At 40.3% G+C, this 22,164-nt stretch overlaps 2 protein-coding genes across 5 annotated transcripts in view; both read right to left on the reverse strand.

Moving 5' to 3' along the window:
* Positions 1 to 18,449, reverse strand: part of LOC130116331 (glycine receptor subunit alpha-4-like) — a 28,162-nt gene extending 9,713 nt beyond the window's left edge. Inside the window, exons 1-3 of the mRNA XM_056284251.1 lie at positions 18,341 to 18,449; positions 17,554 to 17,621; positions 14,585 to 14,808 (exon numbers count right to left, since the gene is read on the reverse strand). Of these exons, the coding sequence (XP_056140226.1) occupies positions 14,585 to 14,808; positions 17,554 to 17,621; positions 18,341 to 18,449 (401 nt within the window). The remainder of the gene's footprint in view (positions 1 to 14,584; positions 14,809 to 17,553; positions 17,622 to 18,340) is intronic.
* Positions 18,450 to 21,613: 3,164 nt separating this feature from the next.
* Positions 21,614 to 22,164, reverse strand: part of aifm1 (apoptosis inducing factor mitochondrion associated 1) — a 45,652-nt gene continuing 45,101 nt past the window's right edge. For all 4 annotated transcript variants that reach the window (XM_056285398.1, XM_056285397.1, XM_056285396.1 and 1 more), the window contains one exon: positions 21,614 to 22,115. In XM_056285398.1, the coding sequence (XP_056141373.1) occupies positions 22,044 to 22,115 (72 nt within the window). In that variant the 3' untranslated portion in view covers positions 21,614 to 22,043. The remainder of the gene's footprint in view (positions 22,116 to 22,164) is intronic.

The raw sequence follows: 22,164 nt of genomic DNA on the forward strand, positions 1-22,164 counted from the left end.
CATAGTCTATGCTAGGTACACAAAATACAGATAACTGACCGGATCTAAAAAGAGCAGACCTTGCTTGACGAAGTCTTGGCTTGAAAAAGTCGCACTTGCCTTTGTTCACTCTAACCTTCGTTCAACCTAGACCTGTTTGCCTGATGCTTCCAAGTAGCAGCAGTAATTTAAAGAACACTAATTGCTAATTGTCTGCCAGGAGTGCAGGCCACACCCTGGCCACTTAACACCCAATTGGCCAAAGAGGTACACTGAAAATAGGCCTATTGCCCAGAAACTGGTCACTTATGTAAAACTCTATCAAACCTCACACAATACTATTAAAACTGCAAACAGCAAGTTACCAAGGAGTATATTTATAAGCTAAAAGGATAACTAAGTCAAAACAGCTAGGCAACAAGAAATAATTAAGGACACACTAGGTGAAAACCAGCTACGGCTAGAATAAGTAAATAAGACAAGTAAGTAAATAGAATAAGACAGCTACAGCTAGAATAAGATCCCACTAGGAACCAGCAGCAGATGTATAGAGAAAATGACCAATTCTCAAGCGACTGGAATAAGACTAATAGCAACTTGTCAAGCAAGATAGATGATACTTACTCTATTCTAGATGAACCAGCAATTCAGAATCACTCCAGAAGTTAAAATGCACACTCCAGAAGTTAAAATACACACTGGAAACAGGATGGGATGGTTTGGTATACAGTGCTGCTTGAAAGTTTGTGAACCCTCCAGACATGGTCACTGTTTTTGTAAAAAACATTAAAATAAGCTTATTACACATACGTCCAAATCCCAATTTGTAAAGCACACCTTCCAAATAATGGACACACACACAAAAAGAGATATATTTTCATTATTTAATTCAACAAAGGTAGTTTATTTCACAAAAACTGAAAATTTAACATGTGCAAAAGTATGTGAACCCTTGTATTAGTAGCTTGTGGCTCCTCCTTTTGCAGCCATTACTTCAACCAAACGTCTTCTGTAACCACTAACCAGTCTCTCGCATCTGCTTATGGGGCTTTTTGCCCACTCTTCCTTGCAGAACTCAGCCAGTTGAGAGAGGATTGGGGGACATCTGGTATGTGCCAACTTCTTCAGGTCTCGCCACAACATTTCAATTGGATTAAGATCCGGACTTTGACTGGGCCTATCCAGAGTACAAATCCTCTTTCTCTGAAGCCATTCCTTTGTAGTTTTGCTGGAATGCTTTGGGTAATTGTCTTGTTGCATAATCCATTTTCGTCCCAGTTTCAACTCCCTGACTGATGGCAGGAGATTCTGGTCAAGAATTTGTTGATATGCCGGAGAATTCATGGTTCCTTGGATAATATGGAGTCGTCCAGGTCTAGAAGCAGAAAAGCAGCCCCAGACCTTCACATTTGCACCACCATGCTTCACTGTTGGGAGGAGGTTCTTTTCTTCATATGCAGTGTTGGCTTTTCTCCAAACATGTTGGTTTTGATTGTGACCAAATAATTCTATTTTGGACTCGTCTGTTCAGAGAATGGACTTCCAGAAGGCCTCTCTGGTTTGTCCAAGTGCTCTCTGGCAAAGTTGAAATGGGCAGCTTTGTTCTTTTTTGAGAGCAGAGGCTTCCTTCTAGCAACCCTTCCATGAATGTCATGGCTATTCAATTTTCGTCTGATTGTAGACGCATGCACATTTGTCCCAGATGCTACCAGAGAGGTGTGCAACTCTCTAGAGGTGATGTGTGGGTTGGCCTTTACCTGATTTATTATTTTTCTGGTGCTTCTGGGTGATAGTTTTGATGGGCGTCCACTTCTAGGCAGAGTTGCTGTCATGTTGAAGGCCCTCCATTTGTAAATTATTTGTCTTACAGTGGATGGATGGAGCTTGAATCTTTTGGAGATGGTCTTATAGTCCTCCCCAGACTGATGGGCTGTCACTACCCTCTTCATGTCCTCGGGTATCTCCTTTGCTCTCGGCATTGTTGATTTGTATGGGACCACAGTGGTTTGGTTGGTTTCCTCTCTCTTTTAATTAGTGCAGGCCAAACCCTTTCCCAAGGATGTCTCATTTCATTGGTCTGCTTAAATGATTAATTAAGCACCCAAATGTGTTTCACCCGAGTCTGTTACCTGCTTGACTTAACCAATGCAGCTGGGGGTTCACTTACTTTTGCACATACACTAATTCCATGTTTCATGTAGTTTTTGGGGTACTTAAACAAGTCCCACTAAACAAGTACATGCAACTGATAAACATATATCTGACATTTCATACATAAAAACTGGTGATGATAGAATAAGAAAATCATGGTAAAACAACAGAAACATCTAAACTGCTCAAGGGGTTCACATACTTTCAAGCAGCACTGTATGAAAACATCAGATCCACATACTCTATCCGACAACCAATGGCTTAATCAAAGGTGTGTGGGGACCATGGGAGACAAAATCACCATGCCCTGCAGCCTCAGACAAAAATTTCTTTCTTGTCTTCCTACCTCTCCACCATGTTACACCTCCCAAACCAATCCAGATACTAGTATAAGAGCTGTTAGACAACATGTAACCCATAACCATGACCTTTTGTCATGGTTATGGGTTATAATGGGCCTAAATAAAGCAGAACACAGCTCCATCACTATTGTTAAAATCCTTCTTCCTCAAAATTCACACTTCCTATATTTATGTAATTATGATTATCATTCACTGGAAATTAATATTTTCAAAATAGGATTTTCTTATCCTCATATATTCAAGGTATATTTTCTGTGTGCCAAATGTATAATAGGACAATAAAATATGTACCATTTGGTGTTCTTTTGCCATTAAATGGTATGTTTGTCATCGTTGTTGTTGTTGGTCATTCTGGAGCTGAGGGGCACTGACATCAAAGGCAAGATTACCCTCAGTTTTCGACCTCAGTTCAGGAACAGCCAGCAGGTTCCTGCCTGAGGACCTCAGGCTGTGCACAGGAGCATTGACTCTAAAATGTCACCTGAAGCCATGAAGTGCCTTAAAAGTAATCAGTAAAATCGATCCTAAAACAGACAGGCAACTAGGGTAGAGATATTAAAACAAGAGTAATATATTATTTTCTCTTGGCTATAGTTGAAACTCGCAGCAGAGTTATGAACAATTTTGAGCCTATAAAGTGTTTCTGAGACACAATAAAAGACCACTGCAATATTCAAGGTGTGGGGAAATAGAAGCATGTAGGATGATTAAGGTGTCCTTAAAACTCAATATTAATATGATTCTACAAATATTCCTCAGATGATAAAATCATGCCTAAAGGGACTTGTTGTCATGGCTCTCAAAGATAAGGCTAGGATCAAATAAGAGTCTTAAATCTTTGCAACAGACTTGTCAAAGGACCAAGTGCTGACTGGATTTAAGCATGCAAGTGATCTGGGCCAGTTATGAGAATTTCTATTTTGTTTGAGTTAAAATGAAAGAAATTAGTTGATATCCACACTTAAATATCTGCAAGGCAATTGGCTAAAGAGAACATGTTTGTAAGGTTGTTGGGCTTCATTGCAAGATATGATTGTGTATTATCTGCATAACAATGAAAAGAAGTATTGTGGCTACATACAAGGTGGAAAAATAAAGCTGACCCCAGATCTGGACTCTAGGGCACTCCACAAGCTATAAAGGGGGAGTGAAGGCATAGTTGCAAAAAAAAAAACCCCAAAAACAAAAACAAAACAAAAAACTTACACAAAAAGAAATTACAATTTGTAAGCAATTTCAAGGTAAACCCAGATATGCCAACCCACTGCTGTAATCTATCAATAATTAAATTATGACCCATGGTGTCAAATGCTTCACTTGAATACAACATTAGAAGTATGAAACAGTCACCGGCATCAATAATGACTCCTACAGGTGATGGGGCACCTGAACAGCTGTGAGTGGATCTGAGAGAGATGGCATGAACCTCCACACAGGTTATGTCCCCCAAGATAAAATGGCAGCTGGCAGGTGAGAAAGAAGTAGTTGGCTGGCTCCACATGTGTTGGAAGACACACGTGGAGGTCTGTACCCCCCCAACTACTATGTGGGTCATGCATTTGGTGAGACCCAGGAGAAAAAGGAGTTGGAAATGCCAAATTGGGGAGAAAGAAGGGGGGCGATGCAGTCTCGCTACTGTGATGCTGTCAAAATCCCAAATGAAATTTTCAAATATGCAGTTGTCTCTAACGGCTGCAAAAATTGTAATATGAATGTCTTTTTTAATATCTTTAATTCAGAAAATGGCAAATTGGCAATTTAGAAGTTGGCCTGCAATTGTTATGATTTGATAGGTCGAGTCCAGATTTTTTGAGAAAGGGCTGAACACAAACATTCTTGAAATAATCAGAGACACATCTAGAGGATAGGGAGCTATGAATAATAGACAGCAAATAAAGGGAAACTACTTTCAACCATTAAATCATTAAGCGAGATTAACCATGAAATCATTGAACTCTTAAACTGGTACAGTTAGGGAACGATACATCAGTGAAAGACAGAGGAGCAGAGATCATAGATCTGGGTAACATGGTTTATAAGACATTCAACAGTGCTAAATAAAAATCTGGGACATTTATTGGTATCAATTAGATCAGAGAAATATTTAGTTCTCACAGGCTGTTGAGCTGTTAATACTTTCGTCTGTTGGTAGTGAACCTGGAGCCTTGTGTCCCTCTACTTATCACTCACATTCCACCCTACCACATTCTCTTTTAAAAGTCCAGATATTTTCATTGATTCAGGGAGATGACCCTGTATAATGCTTAACACTAGTATATTCTAGATGGGCAATAGGATCAGAGTAGATTAAAATAGTTTACTAAATATTCAACATTAGAAAATTGAGTTATGTCAAGATTAGCTAAAATATGAAGGACATTTCTGAAGCACTGTCCTCGCAAAACATGCAAGAGTGCACTATATGTGTCTGGTTAATTGTGACAGCTTTGGAGAACAGTACCAAACACAGTGCACAAGTGATCAGACAAAAAGTGATCTACTTGGTTAAGGGGGCCAATACATGCACCAGATGTGAACACTAAATCTTAAGTATGACCATAGTTATGTATCAGACCAGATCCTATTTCAACTCAAAAGACTCAGTGATATTTAAAAAGTCAGCAGCTAAACAATTAGTGGGATCATCCATACGATCATGTAGATTTCAGTGAAGTGTATATGATTGATCCACCCTCTATTAGTTCCCACCCAGGCTGGTTGGGGTTCATATCAGCTGTTCCTTTCCAAGTTTCAGCAGAGGTCCTTCATTTAGCAGAGATAGAGCATATTGACGACATTTTGTTTTGAAACAGACCAAAATGAATGGGAGTGTGAGAGTTTTCCATAAAATGAGCTCTAAAGAAGTTAATTTTTTACTGGAAATTTGATAACATTCACAGACAGCTCGTAAAAAAAGATGATTTTCTATGCATCTGATCTACTGAAATTGTGTATGATTTGTTTAACAGTTTATTTACTCAAAATATGCAAAACTTTTTTTTGTGGCTGTTTTTCTTCCCAATTGTTTCCGGCCAATTCCCACTCTTCCGAGCCATCCCGGTCATTGCTGCACCCCCTCTGCCAATCCAGGGAGGGCTGCAGACTACCACATGCCTCCTCCGATACATGTGGAGTTGCCAGCTGCTTCTTTTCACCTGACAGTGAGGAGTTTCACCAGGGGGATGTAGCCCGTGGGAGGATCACACTACTCCCCCCAGCCCCCCCCCCCCCAAACAGATGCACCGACCGACCAGAGGAGGCGCTAGTGCCGTGACCAGGACACATACCCACATCCAGCTTCTCACCCACAGACATGGCTAATTGTGTCTGTAGGGGTGCCTGACCAAGCTGGAAGTAACATGGGGATTCGAACTGGTGATCCCCGTGTTGGTAGGCAATGGAATAGACTGTTATGCTACCCGGACGCCCCAGAAGATATGCAAAACTTCCTATGAATATTCATTAGATATCCTTTTTGCCAGAGTTAATATTTGATATACAGCAAATCGACAATGTTGTTTTAATGGTAAGTTTGCTTAACCAAATATTGTAACCTAGCTATGAATACATAGCCATGCCTTATTGTTATGTTGCTCCCTTTTTTGTCTATGTTCAAACAATTTTGATACACACACCAAGTGACACGTGGACACATTGGCTTCATCTCAACTTTGATTTACTTGGGAGAAATAAACAGTTCAAGGGTACAGACTGTCATGCTAAGGCTTAGAGCGCTAACTAGTGCCCACCATGCTAAATAACACTTTGCCTTTAATCACTACATATTACATTATATCTCCTCCCAACTTAAATATGTTGTTAGAATTAAACCAAAATATATGTTTTACACAAAATAAGGTATGGGAGTTTAATTTCTTCCTAGTATATTATTTTTATGTTAGAATCCTTGCCTCCTAGAACTAAATACAATCTCTTATGTCACTGCACTGATCTTAGTGCTACTGATTGGTAGTATGTCCAACTGGGATGTGTCTACAGTGTCCTTTCTCTTCATGAGTGTGGGGAAGTGGTAGCTGAGTAAGTCAATTTGCATTAGCATGTAATGCTGCCTTTCGGTACTCGATAGTGCAGTCATGTGCTGACAGGAGGAGTGCCCTACACTGGATTTGGGCTGCTGTCATAGATGGCGTACTTTTCTGTGGACTCAGAATGGAGTTCAGTGGGCGATGGTCACTGAGCAGTGTAGGCTTGTTCAAAGGAGCAGGGTCGGCACACTGAAATGCTCCCAAAAACTAATTTATTAAGCAACGTTTCGAACAATCAGATCTTCCTCAGGCCTGATTGATTGGAACGTTGCTCAATATAGTTTTTGAGAGCATTTCAGTGTAGCAACCTTACTACTTTTTTCTAGTTTTGCACCTTAAAAATGTTTTCTGGATGTGCACATACTTGGTTCCTCTTCCAGGGTAAAACTTGTTACGATAGAGGTACCAGTGAAACTTACATACTCTGAAAATTATCGCCAGTGCCTCTCCCTCAATATGGGCTTAGTTCTGTTCTGCCTTGCTGAATGTTCTCAAAGCATAGGCGTTGGATTTTTCATCACCATCAGGCATAACGTGCTAGAGCAGCGTTTCTCAAACCTCTCCTGGAGGACCACTTGTCCTGCATGTTTTAGATCTCTCCCTGCTCCAAACACAGCTGATTTAAATGATCAGTTTTGTTATTAGGCTGCTTTGGGAGCTCATAACGAAACACTGTGCTAGAGGACAGCACCTACCCTGTAGGGTGAGGCGTCACAGGTGAGAAGGAGGGGCAGCTCAGCATTGTAGTGGGTCAGCATCTTCTGGGATACCAGGAGCTCCTTTTCTTTTTGGAAACCTGACTGACAGGCTGTAGTCCACTGCCATTTCTTTCTCTTTTGCAGCAGTACATTCAGCAGATTCAGGATGGTGGCTAAGTTGGGAATGAACCGCCCATAATAACTGATTCTTCCGAGGAAAGAAGGTAGTTGACTGACGTTAGTGGGTGCATGAGCATCCACGATACTGCATTCCTTTTCTGGTGATTTGTGGAACGCCACAGCATCTATGATGTGACCCACGTACTCCACTGACTCCTGGAAAAAGAGGCACTTCTGTTTGACATGCAGGCCATACTCCTCATGTCTTTCCAGGACTGCATCCAGGGTCCTTAGGGTCCTCTCTCATCTGGCCCACTTATGAGGATACCATCCAAGTAACAGTGGGTGCAGGGAAACCCGAGAACTTGGTCTATAGCATTCTGGAACAACACCAGTGCAGATGCTATGCCAAAAGGTAAGCAGTTGTAGCAGAAAAGTCCTTTCTGTGTAGAGATAGTCAGTAGCCTCCTTGATTCCTCTTCAGCTTCCATCTGCAGGTAAGCATTTGACAAGTCTAGCTTATTGAAATGTTGACTTCCCTCTACAGAAGCAAAAAGGTTCTCAATACATGGATTAGGATATCTGTCCACACAGTGAGCTTGGTTGATTGTGACCTTGACATCAACACAGAGTCTCACTGTGGCATCTTTCTTGTTGACTGGAACCATGGGTCTGGCCCAGTCATTTTGCTAAGGCATGTTAGTTTGCCCTCCAATTTCTCCTTGGGATGAATAAAGTATTCTGATTCTGATTCTCCACCTTAGGTTGAAGGGCATTGAGCATATGTGGCTGGCAGAACTTGGACATGCATTCAGGTTTAAGTGTCACTCTGGCTTTAATTCTGTTCAATGTGCCAAGCTTGTCAGAGAAAACAGCAGAATGCCTCTCTAACACACTCCCTAGGCTGTCTTTCTCTTCAAGCTATATTGCATACAGTCTTTAAATCCTTCCAGTTCAGCTTAATGACTCTCAGTCATTCTCTTCCAAACAGCGGTGGTGCATCCACATGTATGTAGTAAAATGGATGCACCACTGTTACCCTTGTATGCAGTAAAAGTTGTGCATCCACTTTTACTACATACAAGGGTAACGCAGCAGTCTGTTTATTTAGATACCCCTCCCCCCCAGTGTGGGGGGGTGGTCTCCTGTAGTTGGTAATGTCTTTCAAATCACTCCAGAATGATGATGGGTTGTTGGCAGAAAATCTGTTTTTCAACTTTTTAGAGTAGCACCTTTTTGCCACCCTGATCTCCGTTGTGGCAGTATTTCTGGCTTTGTTATAACAAATCCTATCTCCATTCCTGTAGGCTTCCTCTTTGGCCTGACAAAGCTGCCTGAATTTTGCTGTGAACCAGGGCTTATTGCTGTTAAAAGTACAGAAGGTTTAGGTGTCGTTTGGGTAGCGTGACAGTCTATTCCGTTGCCTACCAACACAGGGATCGCAGGATCGAATCCCCATGTTACCTCCAGCTTGGTCAGGCATCTCTACAGACACAATTGGCCATGTAGGCTGTATGTGGGTGTGTGTCCTGGTCACTGCAGTAGTGCCTCCTCTGGTCTGTTGGGCACCTGTTTGGGGGGGAGGGGGAACTGGGGGGAGTAGCGTGATCCTCCCATGCGCTACACCCCCCTGGCGAAACTCCTCACTGTCAGGCGAAAAGAAGCGACTGGCGACTCCACATGTATCGGAGGAGGCATATGGTAGTCTGCAGCCCTCCCCGGATTGACAAAGGGGGTGGAGCAGCAACCGGTACGGCTTGGAAGAGTGGGATAATTGGTCAGATACAATTGGGGAGAAACAGGGGGAACTCCCCCCAGGTGGAACCCCCCCCCCAAAAAAAGAAAAGATACCGAATCTTTAATAACAATGAGCTTAATCACTAAATACATAACAATTACATCTCGAGAATCTCTGGTCTGTGTTGAAAAACAATGACTCTATCTCTGCCTGGTTCTCCTAAATCAGCGTTTCCCAACCCAGTCCTCAAGGAACCCCTAATAGGTATCCCTGCCTGTACTTACTCAACCAATCGTCTCACAGCACTTAATTATGCAAGGTGTGCAACATCTAACATAATTCATTGCTGATTGGTTGAATAACTACAAACAGGTACCTATTCAGGGTTGCAAAGAAAATCTGCAGGATAGGTGTTCCTTGAGGACTGGTTTGGGAAACACTGTCCTAAATCTCTTGTGAGACCTGGTGATGCTTTCTTTAGTTGACTTTCTTTTGGCTTAGCTACAAAAGAACTAGCATCATGTCTTCTTAGTACTACTGGAATTATTTTGAAAGTAAGATCATATAACAACCGTCTACCACAACTGGACTATTACCAAAATATGGTAACAGTCCAGTTACTCATAAATACTGGAAATAGAGAATGACAATGATTTTCTAGCATTTAGCTCCATTTACTGCCCTCTATTCTGGTCTGTTTGCAACTTGGGGAGGTTGTGGAGGAACAGGGTACAGCAACCACTTTCATTACAATGGGCACCAATGAAGGTAGCATCTCTTTGCAAAGCAATGAGGTCTCTCTAGTTTCAGATCGTTCTCCTGTACAAAGCTGCCAGAAATCCTGGCATGCAAAGGTGCAAAGATCAGATCTAAGTTTCTGCAAGGAGTGTGTTGAATCTCTGAAAGGTGTGGGTTGAAATTCTGCTAAGTGTGTTCAGAAACTCTGAAGGGAAATTTTTGTTAATACTGCAATTTACCAGTATAGTCATTACAGACATTCAAAACTCAGTTTTGAGGCTGAAATCCGTGATTTCCACAATCTGTTTCTCCCTCTGGCAATGAGAGTTGAGAGTTACAAACAAGGTGGGGCAGTCATTGTTGCTTTTGTACCATAAACTCAGCAATAAACAGTGCTTGCCCTTGTAAAAACAGCATCCTCAGACCAAAGCTAACACAGGCAATATAATGTACTTCCAACTATATCACACTAGATGGGATCACTGTTCTAGTATATAATATTAATTGTAGCGTTAGTAGATTACCTGTCTAAAAGAAGCATCACCACATTGTCATAACATTTCAATCCCCTTTCCTGTTTGAGTAGGAACATGTTTGCCGCTGCACCTGTGCTCGTCCTACCCGTTAAATAATTTAAACAGCAGTATATGGAGAGTGTCTCTAACCATGGTAAAATGCCAGTTAGTAAAATTATGAAATCAGACTCCATGGTCCAGATGAATGAAACAACTATTCAATAGTGGAGAAAAAGCATGTATTTTCAGCTTAAACTTTTAAATCTTAGTTTTAAGCTTTAAGATTTTTTTAACCTCTCAAGTCTTAGTTTTTCACTTTCACATCTTGATTTTGACCCTATGAATTCTGACTGTGATTTTACTTCATACACACCTATTCCTGTTGTTTACGTCTAAGATGCACATGTCATTCAAATGCTGATTGCACATATGGTTCTGGCCCTGACCCATCACAGAACCCTAAAACTAATATGAGGGGTGTCTGGGTAGCATAGCAGTCTATTCTGTTGCCTATCAACATGGGGATCACTGGTTCAAATCCCCGAGTTACCTCCGGCTTGGTCAGGTGTCCCTACAGACACAACTGGCCGTGTCTGCAGGTGGGGAGCCGGATGTGGGTATGTGTCCTGGTCACTGCACTAAGCGCCTCCTCTGGTCGGTTGGGGTGCCTGTTCGAGGGGGAGGGGGAACTGGGGGGAATAGCATGACCTGCTCATGCGCTACATCCTCTTGACGAAACTCCTCACTGCCAGGTGAAAAGAAGCAGCTGGCGACTCCACATGTATCGGAGAAAGCATGTGGTAGTCTGCAGCCCTCCCCGGATCGGCAGAGGGGGTAGAGCAGCAACTGGAACAGCTCAGAAGCATGGGGTGATTGGATGGGTACGATTGGGGAGAAAAAAGGGGGGGGGGACTAATATGAACCAGATTGCAGCCTGAGGTCCTCAGAAAGTGTCTAATGGCTGTTCTTAAGTGTTGATTGACAGAAATGGTGTTCGGGCCTTAACCACATCGACTCGTTTATGGTGGCACAACCTGTCTGAGGAGGCTTAGGATGGCTAAAGCAATATAATCTTTTATTTCTGAAAATATGACGACCTTTTATAAATTGTCCTTGACCTCTTTTTTTTTTACATTTTACTTTTGATGTTTCTCAAGCTAAATTGCTTTTACTTTTCCTGCGTAACTTGACTTTGTCTTTATTTATTGCTTTGTAAAGTACTTTCTGCTCACATTTTAAAATGTATTATATATCATAGCATGGTCAGTCATAGCGACCTTGTTTGTGTCATTTCTATGATTAAGGGAAAAAAAGGGGGGGGGGGCGGGGGAAAGCACACCAAATATCTAATAAGGTGCAGATTCTTGGAAAGTAGTTGTGGAAGAAAAGAAAGAAATGCACACTCCAGTTCTCAAAGCAGTGGGATATAATCGACCAACATTTCAGCCAAAATAAGTGGACAAAGGCTTTGGGCCACTAGTTCACAATGTTCTCAATGCATTGGTATTTAACTGACCGATGTTTTGACCAATTGTTTGGCCCAAAGACCCAAGGTCGATTAAATACCACTGCATCAAGACCAAGAGTGTGCATTTACCTTGTCTTTACCTTGTCTGTTTTTCGCATGGCTTGTGGGCCTGTGCGTTCACTGACTGCAGTGGGGAAATGTGGCATGCAATGCATCTTGGAATGCTTCATTTGTTTATTTATTGTTCTATTCTTTCGACTTATATGGATTTTTGCCCTTCGCCTGGTCCTCGTGTGAGTCTGCATGCAGGGCCACATGAGGGTGGCAGTATGCATCTCTTGCCCATGTACTGATCTGTCTTTTGTCTCTGACATGGTGATGATTGCTGCTTGTCTGTGAGTTTGTGTATGTCTGGGTGGACTGTGGGAACTGAATTGCCCTTCTGGGATAAATAAAGTTGTCTGAATCTGAATCTCTTTATTTTTTTCTGTGTCATTTGTATACCATAATACTTTTATTTGGGAGATAACATTGAGTCACATTAGTGAAATATGTACATGTCCCTGCTGGATGATGAGGATGTGATTTTTTTCCATGAAAAATCCATCCATCCATTATCCGAACCGCTTATCCTGCTCTCAGGGTTGTGGGGATGCTGGAGCCAATCCCAGCAGTCATTGGGTGGCAGGCGGCGAGATACCCTGGGCAGGGCGCCAGGCCATCACACAGGGCCGACATACATATACACACACACACACACACACACACACACACACACACTCATACCTAGGGGCAATTTAGTATGGCCAATTCACCTGATCTACATGTCTTTGGGCTGTGGGAGGAAACCGGAGCCCGCGGAGGAAACCCACGCAGACACAGGGAGAACATGCAAACTCCACACAAAGGACGACCTGGGACGACCCCCATGGTCGGACTACCCCGGGGCTCGAACCCAGAACCTTCTTGCTGTGAGTCGACCATGCTAACCACTGCGCCACCATCATGCCCTCCATGTAAAATCTTCCTCTTCGAATCCTTTAGATGCTGGGTACTGTCATACAGTATAAACTATGTTTAATTTCTAGAAATAGTTACAACACACATAACCGGGAAACAACTGTTTATTTATTTAATCTGTGATTTATGATGTTTGTTTTTCTTCCCCTTTTGTATCTAAGTCGGAGAGTACTGCTGGCGTTGTGTGTGGCTGCCGCTTCTCTCTCTCGTAGCCGCCCTTCCCATCCACCCATGTATGTCTGTGTTATGTTTATCTGTTGTCTTGTTTCACCCCGTTTATTGTAAAGTGACATTGAATGTTAGAAAAGCGCTATTTAAGTTTAATTTATTATTATTATTATTATTTGTTAGTTTCTTGTTATAGGGTAGGAGAAAAACCATTGACTTATTATCTGTCAAGCAGTAAGCTCCGTCTTTCTACTAAACTACCTAATGTCCAGCACAGTGACATTTTACTAACTAGATCCCTAGGGGGTATTGGAAATACCACACCCCTTAAGGTATTGTGCATGAGCACCTTACAAACAGAACAGACTTTAGCAAACTGTCAAAACAGATGTTCCCCAATCAAACTCACAAATGAAGTTATTGATCCATGCAAATTTTCTTCGAAAATTATCATATTTTTGTTTTCTTTGGTTTTTGCTCTTAACTGTCTGTTAATGTATTTGATTTTGTACAAAATTTCAAATCACAGGTCCATTTTCCATAACTACAGTCATTAGAAAGTAATGACATTTACACCTTGAGAAAAATAATGCCTTGTTAATGCATTGTCCCTCGTTCTTGCATGATAATATAATTCTGTTGTAATATTGTAATTCTGTTGTAATATTGTAATTTGTCACTGTCTAAAGACTGTAGTAAAAGAATCCACTGAGCTTTAAATTCTAAGATCACCAAGTCTATTTCCTCCTTTTTTCCCTTCTTAGTATGTAAACATGGTGCAGTTGAAAATGGCAGCGTTCACTGTGTTCTGCCTTAGTAAATATTAAATTGAACTGAAGTCAGCTGATGCGAGAAACAAGCTAGTTATACATTAGTTAGACATATTTGCCAAACAAAATTAACGACTTCACTGTAGAATTACAAGTGTGAGCACTGAGCTAATATATATAACTCAAAGAGTTGTGTACATCACTTACAACAGTCTGTTCATGTTAAAGTCAATGAGAAATTCACACATTGAGGGAGATGGATTGAAAACTGAACACAGTGTACACAGAGATAGGTGTAAGTAGCCCATAGACTCATCAAATGGGCTAGTTAGATTTCAGGGAGAAGTCAAGCCCAGCTTACTGACCTTTATAATAGGAAGGTGTTTAGAAAGGCTACTTCCCTTCTTAAGTGCTAAGGTCCCCTTTGGCCAGAGTTTGAGCTGTACCCTCAGGTCATCGGTTGAGGATGCCCTGTATTAGGACTAAAAGATACAAGGCTTCCTTTGTCCCCACTGCCATTCAATTGTTAAATGGTAGATAGTATTCATCTGTTGTCTGCAGATCGCTTGTTTCCTTGGTCTGTATATTTGAACTCCTTTGGTTCTCCTTGCCCACTATATCCTATTGTCAATTCTGCCTTGGTGTTTGTATGTTTTGTTTTATATGAGAGTTTTATTATACTGGCTGCAAACTAATTTCCCTGTAAGGGACAATAAAGACACTTTGACTTTGTATGCAGCAACTTGGATCCCTAAAGATGAAGACAAAAAACGTTGTAGTCATTCAGTCAGGTTGATATTTGGAAAAATACCTGATGCTGTAGAGGACATTGCCATTCTGGAATATCCGTAGCAATTTGTTGTCTGTGGTAACTTCATGAAAGTTTGCTCCCTTTTCATTGGCAAAAAACAGGTCAGGCTTCCATATTGAATCCAACATAGAGGGGTCCAAATCCAGCGAGTCATCAGGATACTCCTTATACGCCAGTCGGGGGTCATTCCATTGTTGTCTCAAAAACACATTGAGCCGGTAATCCTGTGGTATGGAATATGATATTAGCAATGGGAAAAAACTGAAACAAGCTAGCCAGTAGCGCCAAATTCTTGGTTCAAACCATTAAAGGACAGTACCTGCACCAATTGAGGTATCTTAACCACCATGACTGAAGGTATATTGGCCACGTGGGACAACGTACCATCTAAAATGCATTTACTTGATGCCAAAAAAATGAAAAAAGGAGGTAATGCTCGATTCAAAATTTCAAATCTAATTGATTTATTATTGATAGATATTGATTTTGATTGATTGATTGATTTTGATTGGTTGATTTATATATTGATTGATTGATTGATTGAAATAAATCTAATATTGGACTTCAACCTAGTTTTTTGGCATTTACTTGCGTTGTTGCCTCCTGACTAGATCCTTGCTTGTGTTGTATTAACTCTCAGATGTACGTCGCTTTGGATAAAAGCGTCTGCTTAATGAAATTTTTACATTGTAATTGAGGATGTTTGTCAAAGTAAAGTAGAAAAGATAACCCAGTCACAGGAGACAGGCGGAAAGCTGGCATTACACTTTAAGGATTTACTGCTCCCAGAGGCTAAGTCTATTTTGTCAACTGTAAGGAAATGTTCATGAGTTTGTTGTTGTTTTTTTTTTAATCTTTATTCTTGACAAATTTCATGGTGATTCATCTAATGAGATTATGAAAATGTGCCGTTTATCTCGATGGTAATATTTTTGCGGGTTGTTGGATCCTAATTATTTGTTCAATCTTTAATATATTTGCATAAAAGCTGTCGTTGCATACCCTAACTATAGGTCCATGAGTGGCCTGCAAAATTAAAAAAAAAATTGCAGAAACCCACTTTGAGATCTAACTTAATTGATAGTAGCCCACACTCGTCATAAATTCAAAGCATTTACAAATACTGCTCACCCAATTTGACATAATTTGGCCCAGCAGTAGTGTTCAGAAAACATGAGTCACTTGAAAAGAAAAAAGGGAGCCCTTTATATTTCTTACAGTTTAATTATACTGTCATTTTAGTAACACATCTTGTGAGTGTGCCAAGATCAAACAAGTGGACCAGAATGAATTGCGAGAAAAAGAAAGAAAAGAAAAGAAAGATGTACCTGCGGGGTTTCTCAGCAAGAGCATTGCACCCACGCAAGGAAAACCTCCAGCTGCGTGAGCAAAACACAGCTTACACATACACAAACACACTTGGTTGCACTTAACCTCAGACAGCACCTCTGTCAAATGGTAATTGATTCAGATTTGATGGTCCTCCTGGTGAGGTGTTTTAAGAAAATGTCTAATCACATTTAAGCACACACACCAACCTCTCTCTCCCTTTTCAGTTTTCATATTAAAAGAGGGCTTGATAAATCAAAATAATGCCGAGGGCTCCATCTGTTTTTACTCATGAGATTTAGTGTCAATTATAGAGTACTGTAAGTCTATAAAGCCATATAAAACTCAGCTGATAAGGGGTAGAACAAATCTCAGATATTTTTCTCTCCACAAAATCTCAATGTAATGAAATTTCCACCAGCAACATTATAGAGAACCTTTCAACCACGTCGGATGCAACATGGATTACACCTCCATCCAACATTATGACAAACATGCAAATCTGCAAATTTTGAATAAACATTACCGATGTATTTCAGTTTAAGATAATCAACAAAGTGAATATTTCTTGCAAAGCTATCTGCATGCCCATGTACATTTTCTGTACAAATGTGATATTGTGGCTTTGCGATGACCTGTTAATGTGACTATAACCAATTTTTCACATCCTGAATACACACAGCATGATAGAATTTTTTACATTTCATGTTTATCATTCGCCAAATATCTTAAGAATAAATGTAAATTAAATGTAATTGTAAATTCATATATTTTTCATATACTTTTGTTTTAGTAAATTCCAGTGTTACAATTATCAGCTGTATTTTATTTCCCATTTTTCCCTTTTCTCATTTATAGTGTATTTTCTCTCACTATTTCTTACATTTGCTGCTGCAGCAACCCACATTCTTCTCAGATTCTTCTACTCTGCTAAACACTCGAAACTAAATGTTATCTGACAAACTTTAATGTGTCAACTGTGTCGTTGCATTTTGAATGGTGCAGGATCTGGCCTGTGACATGATGGCTTGTAACCCAATGACAGTCAACCTCAGGAGTTGTAACACAGCGGAACGTTTTTTAGGACTGTTCATATTATTAAGTAATAGATTTGCAACCACATTCAGTACGGCAGCATCACTTCTGATGGGTTGATAACTGCAGCGATGTTCTCAGTGCTTGCAGATAACAGCTGCTGCTAGTTCTATTCCGGCTCTACAGTATTAAATAATATTTAGAATTTCCACAACTATCTTGTCTAAATCAGATGAGTGCTGTCGGTATACATGGAAACTATCTGAAATTTTCCTTAAAGGTTGCTTGAACTGCTGCTGATCGGGATCGCAGAATGTGATAGTTAGATAATTCAATTTTAGTGCCCATTTCATTACACCTTTAAAAGATTTACAACTTTAAGGTAGTCCAATTAATCTGAAATCCAGAATTGCTATGCTTACTTTTGCCATTTCTCGTGTTTTTGTATATTTTATATGATTGTTGACTCACTTAATAATAGAAAATGACTTTAAAAATGCAGACGTTTCTCGTTTTTGTTCGTAAGGACAATGAAATATTTAAATAATAAAAGGACAAAACTGAAGTAAAAATTATATCTACATGATATGGTAGACGGTACTCACCATGGTCGTTTCAGTGATGGATCCAAAGCTGTTAATGAAGATGTTGCAGGTCACATTCACAGGTGGACCTGAGGGAGATGCAGCTTTTCATCATTCATATTCACTCAGTTCTCAACCGCCATCTTGTCATCAACACAATTTCCCCTTTTCTCCATACTTTCCACGGAAAACAAAATCTTTCCCCAAATGAAACAGTGCCACTTTGTATTTTACATATTTCATGGGTTAAACTGATGAATAGTTTTTCAAAACAGAAAGCATAAAACTATGTTGTCATCTCCAGTATGCTCCCGTTAGTATAGTCCATCTGTCAACCAGTGCATCTCTAAATATTTCAGCAAGTCATTTCCTAAGAGGCAATGATTTATTGATTCACCTTTAGTTGCATTAGTGTATTTATAGATAATCAGTCGGGATTTAACCAGTGTGCACTGGCACAGCACAGGGATGTGGCGCAGGTATGAAATATACATGAAATGCAACCCCAGAGAAATGAGGAGGAGGCATGTTAGAGGGAATCTGCTGGCTTTGCTCAGAGAGACAGAATCAACTCAAACGGGTCTTTGGGTTAATGTACAAAGTGTAATGAGACATTTCTTAAATATAAAGAAAAAAAAAACAATCGAGGGAATGCCATGCAGAAATAAAATAGCCTCCAGCTCTCTTGCTCGTGACCCATCTGTTGATGATTTGTGCTACTTCACTGCCCAGATGTGCTGTGTGAACTAATAACTTACACCCCCACACCTGAGAAGTACCTACAGTTGCACATTGTGTGGCTCCTCACCTTTAAAGTTGGGTCTGATACGAGCGTCATAGCCCGAAGTCCGTCCCATCAGTTTGTCCAAAAAGTCGGATGGCGAGGGGGGCCTGACTGCCTTGTTGGGAAACTTCATCTCCTTACAGTACACGGGACTGCCAGGCGACAGTGACAAGCAACATCTTGAAGCAGCAACATGATTTAATCATGTGTTGCTTTTCTTTTTAATTTAATTTTGCATGTAACATGTAGACTGTTACATAATGTTGCAATGAATATGCAAATTAATACATTCGTAATCATGCATTGCCATAAAGGCACCTTAATTAAGATGAATTTGTCACTTATCTAAGACAAAATAAGAGAAAAATATCATTATACAATAAATCAGATTAATGAACTGAATTAGTCATTTAAAGATGCTATAAATGTAGAACATGATTAAGAGAGCATTTGATGAGGAGGCTGTAGTGCACAGGTTATATATAAGCAATATGAACCACTGGACTTTTTTCTACACAGTATCTTTCAGTGTAATAGGAAATACTCCACATACTTGTGAATATTTACACTATGTGGAACTGATCTTGAAAGTACAGTTGAGCCAAATTGAGGTTTGCAATAAGAAATATTTAACTAATCAGACTGCAGAATTTGGGAAAAGCACAGCATCACATCATCTCTCAGTCTGAGTAAGTGTGGCAACACACAGCTCATCTTCTCAGCATCTACATCTGTAACCTCACAAAGCCACACACTTAGTAAAATCTGCTGCGTAAGATTCAAATAAGAATTCCTTCTTAAATAAGTAGTCAAATAAAATAAACATTCCTACCATTAAACATTTTATTGTACACACATCTATTAAGTGCTGACAGACCGTACACTTACTTGTCATTTTTTTTAAGCTCAGTGATTTTTGTTCTACAACAAATTCAAATAACTTCTGCATCTTACCTGTTCTGTGGAAAAATGACTGTTGAGACCCATACCATACATAGGATGTGGGATTGCATTCTCTGCAGGTTCTTCGCATAAAGGAAGCAGTAGGTAGGAAAAAAAAATATGTCGAGAGGGAAAGAAAAGTCAGTGAGACAGATGAGATGCCAGGGACATGCTATTGCGCTGCAAGCCAGGATCCCTTATGGAATCATCTGGACCTCCCAGTATCTCTGCAGGTGTACGATCCAGGATAGTGCTGCTGTATAATTCAAAATCTAGAGAAGTTTTCTGAGTGTTTGTGTGGGGGACTTCAAGCTTTATCTCTTTTTTATGGCCACATGCATGCTCCAGGAATTAGTGCAAGAATATTTAAAGAGACAGCACCATGTTCAAGCCATTTTCAAGGCAGCATGATCCCCACTTGCATCAAGTCTTGAGCTTATCACAATTTCAAATGTAAAGGGTTGAAAAAAAAAACATGTTTTGGTCAGGGGTTTTTCTTTCACATAAAATAAATTATGCAAGTTTTTACTTTCAGATGAGGTGTCAATGTTTGATGTAAAATTGATCAAATTAATATTACAAAATAATCGCCTGGCACTAAAGAGGGAGAAAACACAATTCATGTGAGTTGCTCAACGCAGCTCATGTGACACGATTTTTCACCAATCAATCAGCATTAGCAAACCTCCCCGGGCTAAAAATGAGAAAAGAAAGAGGAATTGCTCCATTCATAATGACTTTGGCTGTCTGTGAACTCTGAGCACATTTGTTTGTAATTTTGCACTACAGTGGGTTTTCTACATCGTAGTGGCAACAAGCACTGACCTGAAAATGGGCAAATAACCTTGGTAAATCATCCTGTGTATTACAACTGTGGCCACAAAAGCTAGCTCCATTGCTTCTTTCTTGACATCATCATTCCAGTTTTACCTTTTTTTTTCACCAATGGAAAAAGCCTTGTTCGTGTTGTCGAATGAAAAAAAAAAGTAATTTTCCAAGATTATCGGAACACCATATGGAAATTATAATTTAAAATTGATTTTCACCAACTCATAAATGAATTCAAGCATCCTAAAGACTGCTGACTGAAGGATTTTTTACAGTATAAAGGTAAATTCAATAGGTGACTTATAAAGTACATTGTGCTGTATGCATTTAAGTAGAAATAGTATAGGGATTTTGCTCAACTTCTTTTACGAGGTTGCTCTTTTTCTGACAACCTCTCTTTAAGTGCAATTACATGTCCAGAGGTTATTTATCTTGCCCCTCTGCAAGGATGTCTTCTGCTTGCTGGATAATTACTTCATCTTTAAATAGCCTGAAAGATTCTAATATCCACAAGGAAGCTAGAATTTATATAATTATATACAGGAGAAGTGAGGCAACTCAACCATTTCCTCATGTAACATTAATGACAAATAAAGAGATGCATGGTTGTGACTGCAGATGTTTCCTTTACACTTGAAAGACCTTTCCGCATTGAAATCTAGGGTCCAAAGTGTCCTGTAGAGTAAGAATGTTGAAAATAACAATACCTTAACATATTACCAACAATGCTATGCCTGCTGCATAGCATCTCCACCTCTAGAGTGAATACGTAGGCCAACCTTAATTTTAATGTAGCCAGTTTCTTCGGCGCATATTCCAGACCTTCTTGTTTGATGCCTCCACAAACTGCAGAACATATTGGTCAGGTGCCCTTTTCTTTTTTCTCCCCAATTGTATCCGCCCAATTACCCCACTCTTCCGAGCTGTCCCGGTTGCTGTTCCACCCCCCGCTGCCGATCCGGGGAGGGCTGCAGACTACCACATGCCTCCTCCGATACATGTGGAGTCACCAGCTGCTTCGTTTCACCTGACAGTGAGGAGTTTCGCCAGGGGGATGTAGCGTGTGGGAGAATCATGATATTCCCCCCTGCCCCCCGAACAGGCGCCCTGACCGACCAGGATATATACGCAAATCTGGCTTCCCACCCACAGACACGGCCAATTGTGTCTGTAGGGACGCCCAACCAAGCTGGAGGTAACACGGGGATTCGAACTGGTGATCCTCATGTTGGTAGGCAATGAAATAGACCGCTACACTACCCGGCCACCCTCTTCAGGTACCCTTTTATACACGACTGCCTATTCCCATTTAATATGAGGAAAATCCAGACTTTCTGAGCTCAGTTACTAACCTAAATGTGACCTCATTCAAATTATTTTCAGTATAAGGTTGAGAAAGCTTTGACTATGTTCAGGCAAATGAAATGCTCAAACCAAACAAGTTCCCTGGATTGGTCAAAAAACAAGACAAATATGTTAAACAGTATGTTAGTTGATATTGGAGAATAGTTAAAAATATGGGTTCAGTTCAATTTAAAATATTTTATTGCAGCTTTACTTATTACAAGCTGCTCTGATCACACAGAAAAACATAAACTCATGCTCAAAATTGTCAGGCTGGCGGTACTCGGCGGGAGAGGGGGTGCAGTTACACCTTGATCACAATATGCAACATGAGTAAATATGGCCACGGAAGAGGCAATTTAAAGACAGATTGATTTAATTTCTCCTGGGGAAAAAATAGAAAAAGAGGAACAGCCATTTCAAATTCCATATACTGGAAAGTAACCCAGCAATGTGACATACAACAAAAATATGAAAAGCCTCTCTTTATGCGTACATTATCAGTTGGGTCCTCCAAAGTCTGGCGATGACTGTCAAAGTTCAAAGCCGTCATTTGTGGTGATGGTCCACTCACACACCATCACTTACGCACTCAGTCTTAGTGTGAATGGAACTAGTCCTCATGGATATTGAACAGCTTGGCCACTTCATTGAGATCTGCATGTTCCTCACCATCCTTGATGATCTACAAATAAGACACGTAGAGACAAAAAAACAAAAACAAAAAAACAAAT

The sequence above is a fragment of the Lampris incognitus genome, chromosome 8 (genome assembly GCF_029633865.1).
Source record: "Lampris incognitus isolate fLamInc1 chromosome 8, fLamInc1.hap2, whole genome shotgun sequence".
NCBI classification, from domain to species: Eukaryota; Metazoa; Chordata; class Actinopteri; order Lampriformes; family Lampridae; genus Lampris; species Lampris incognitus.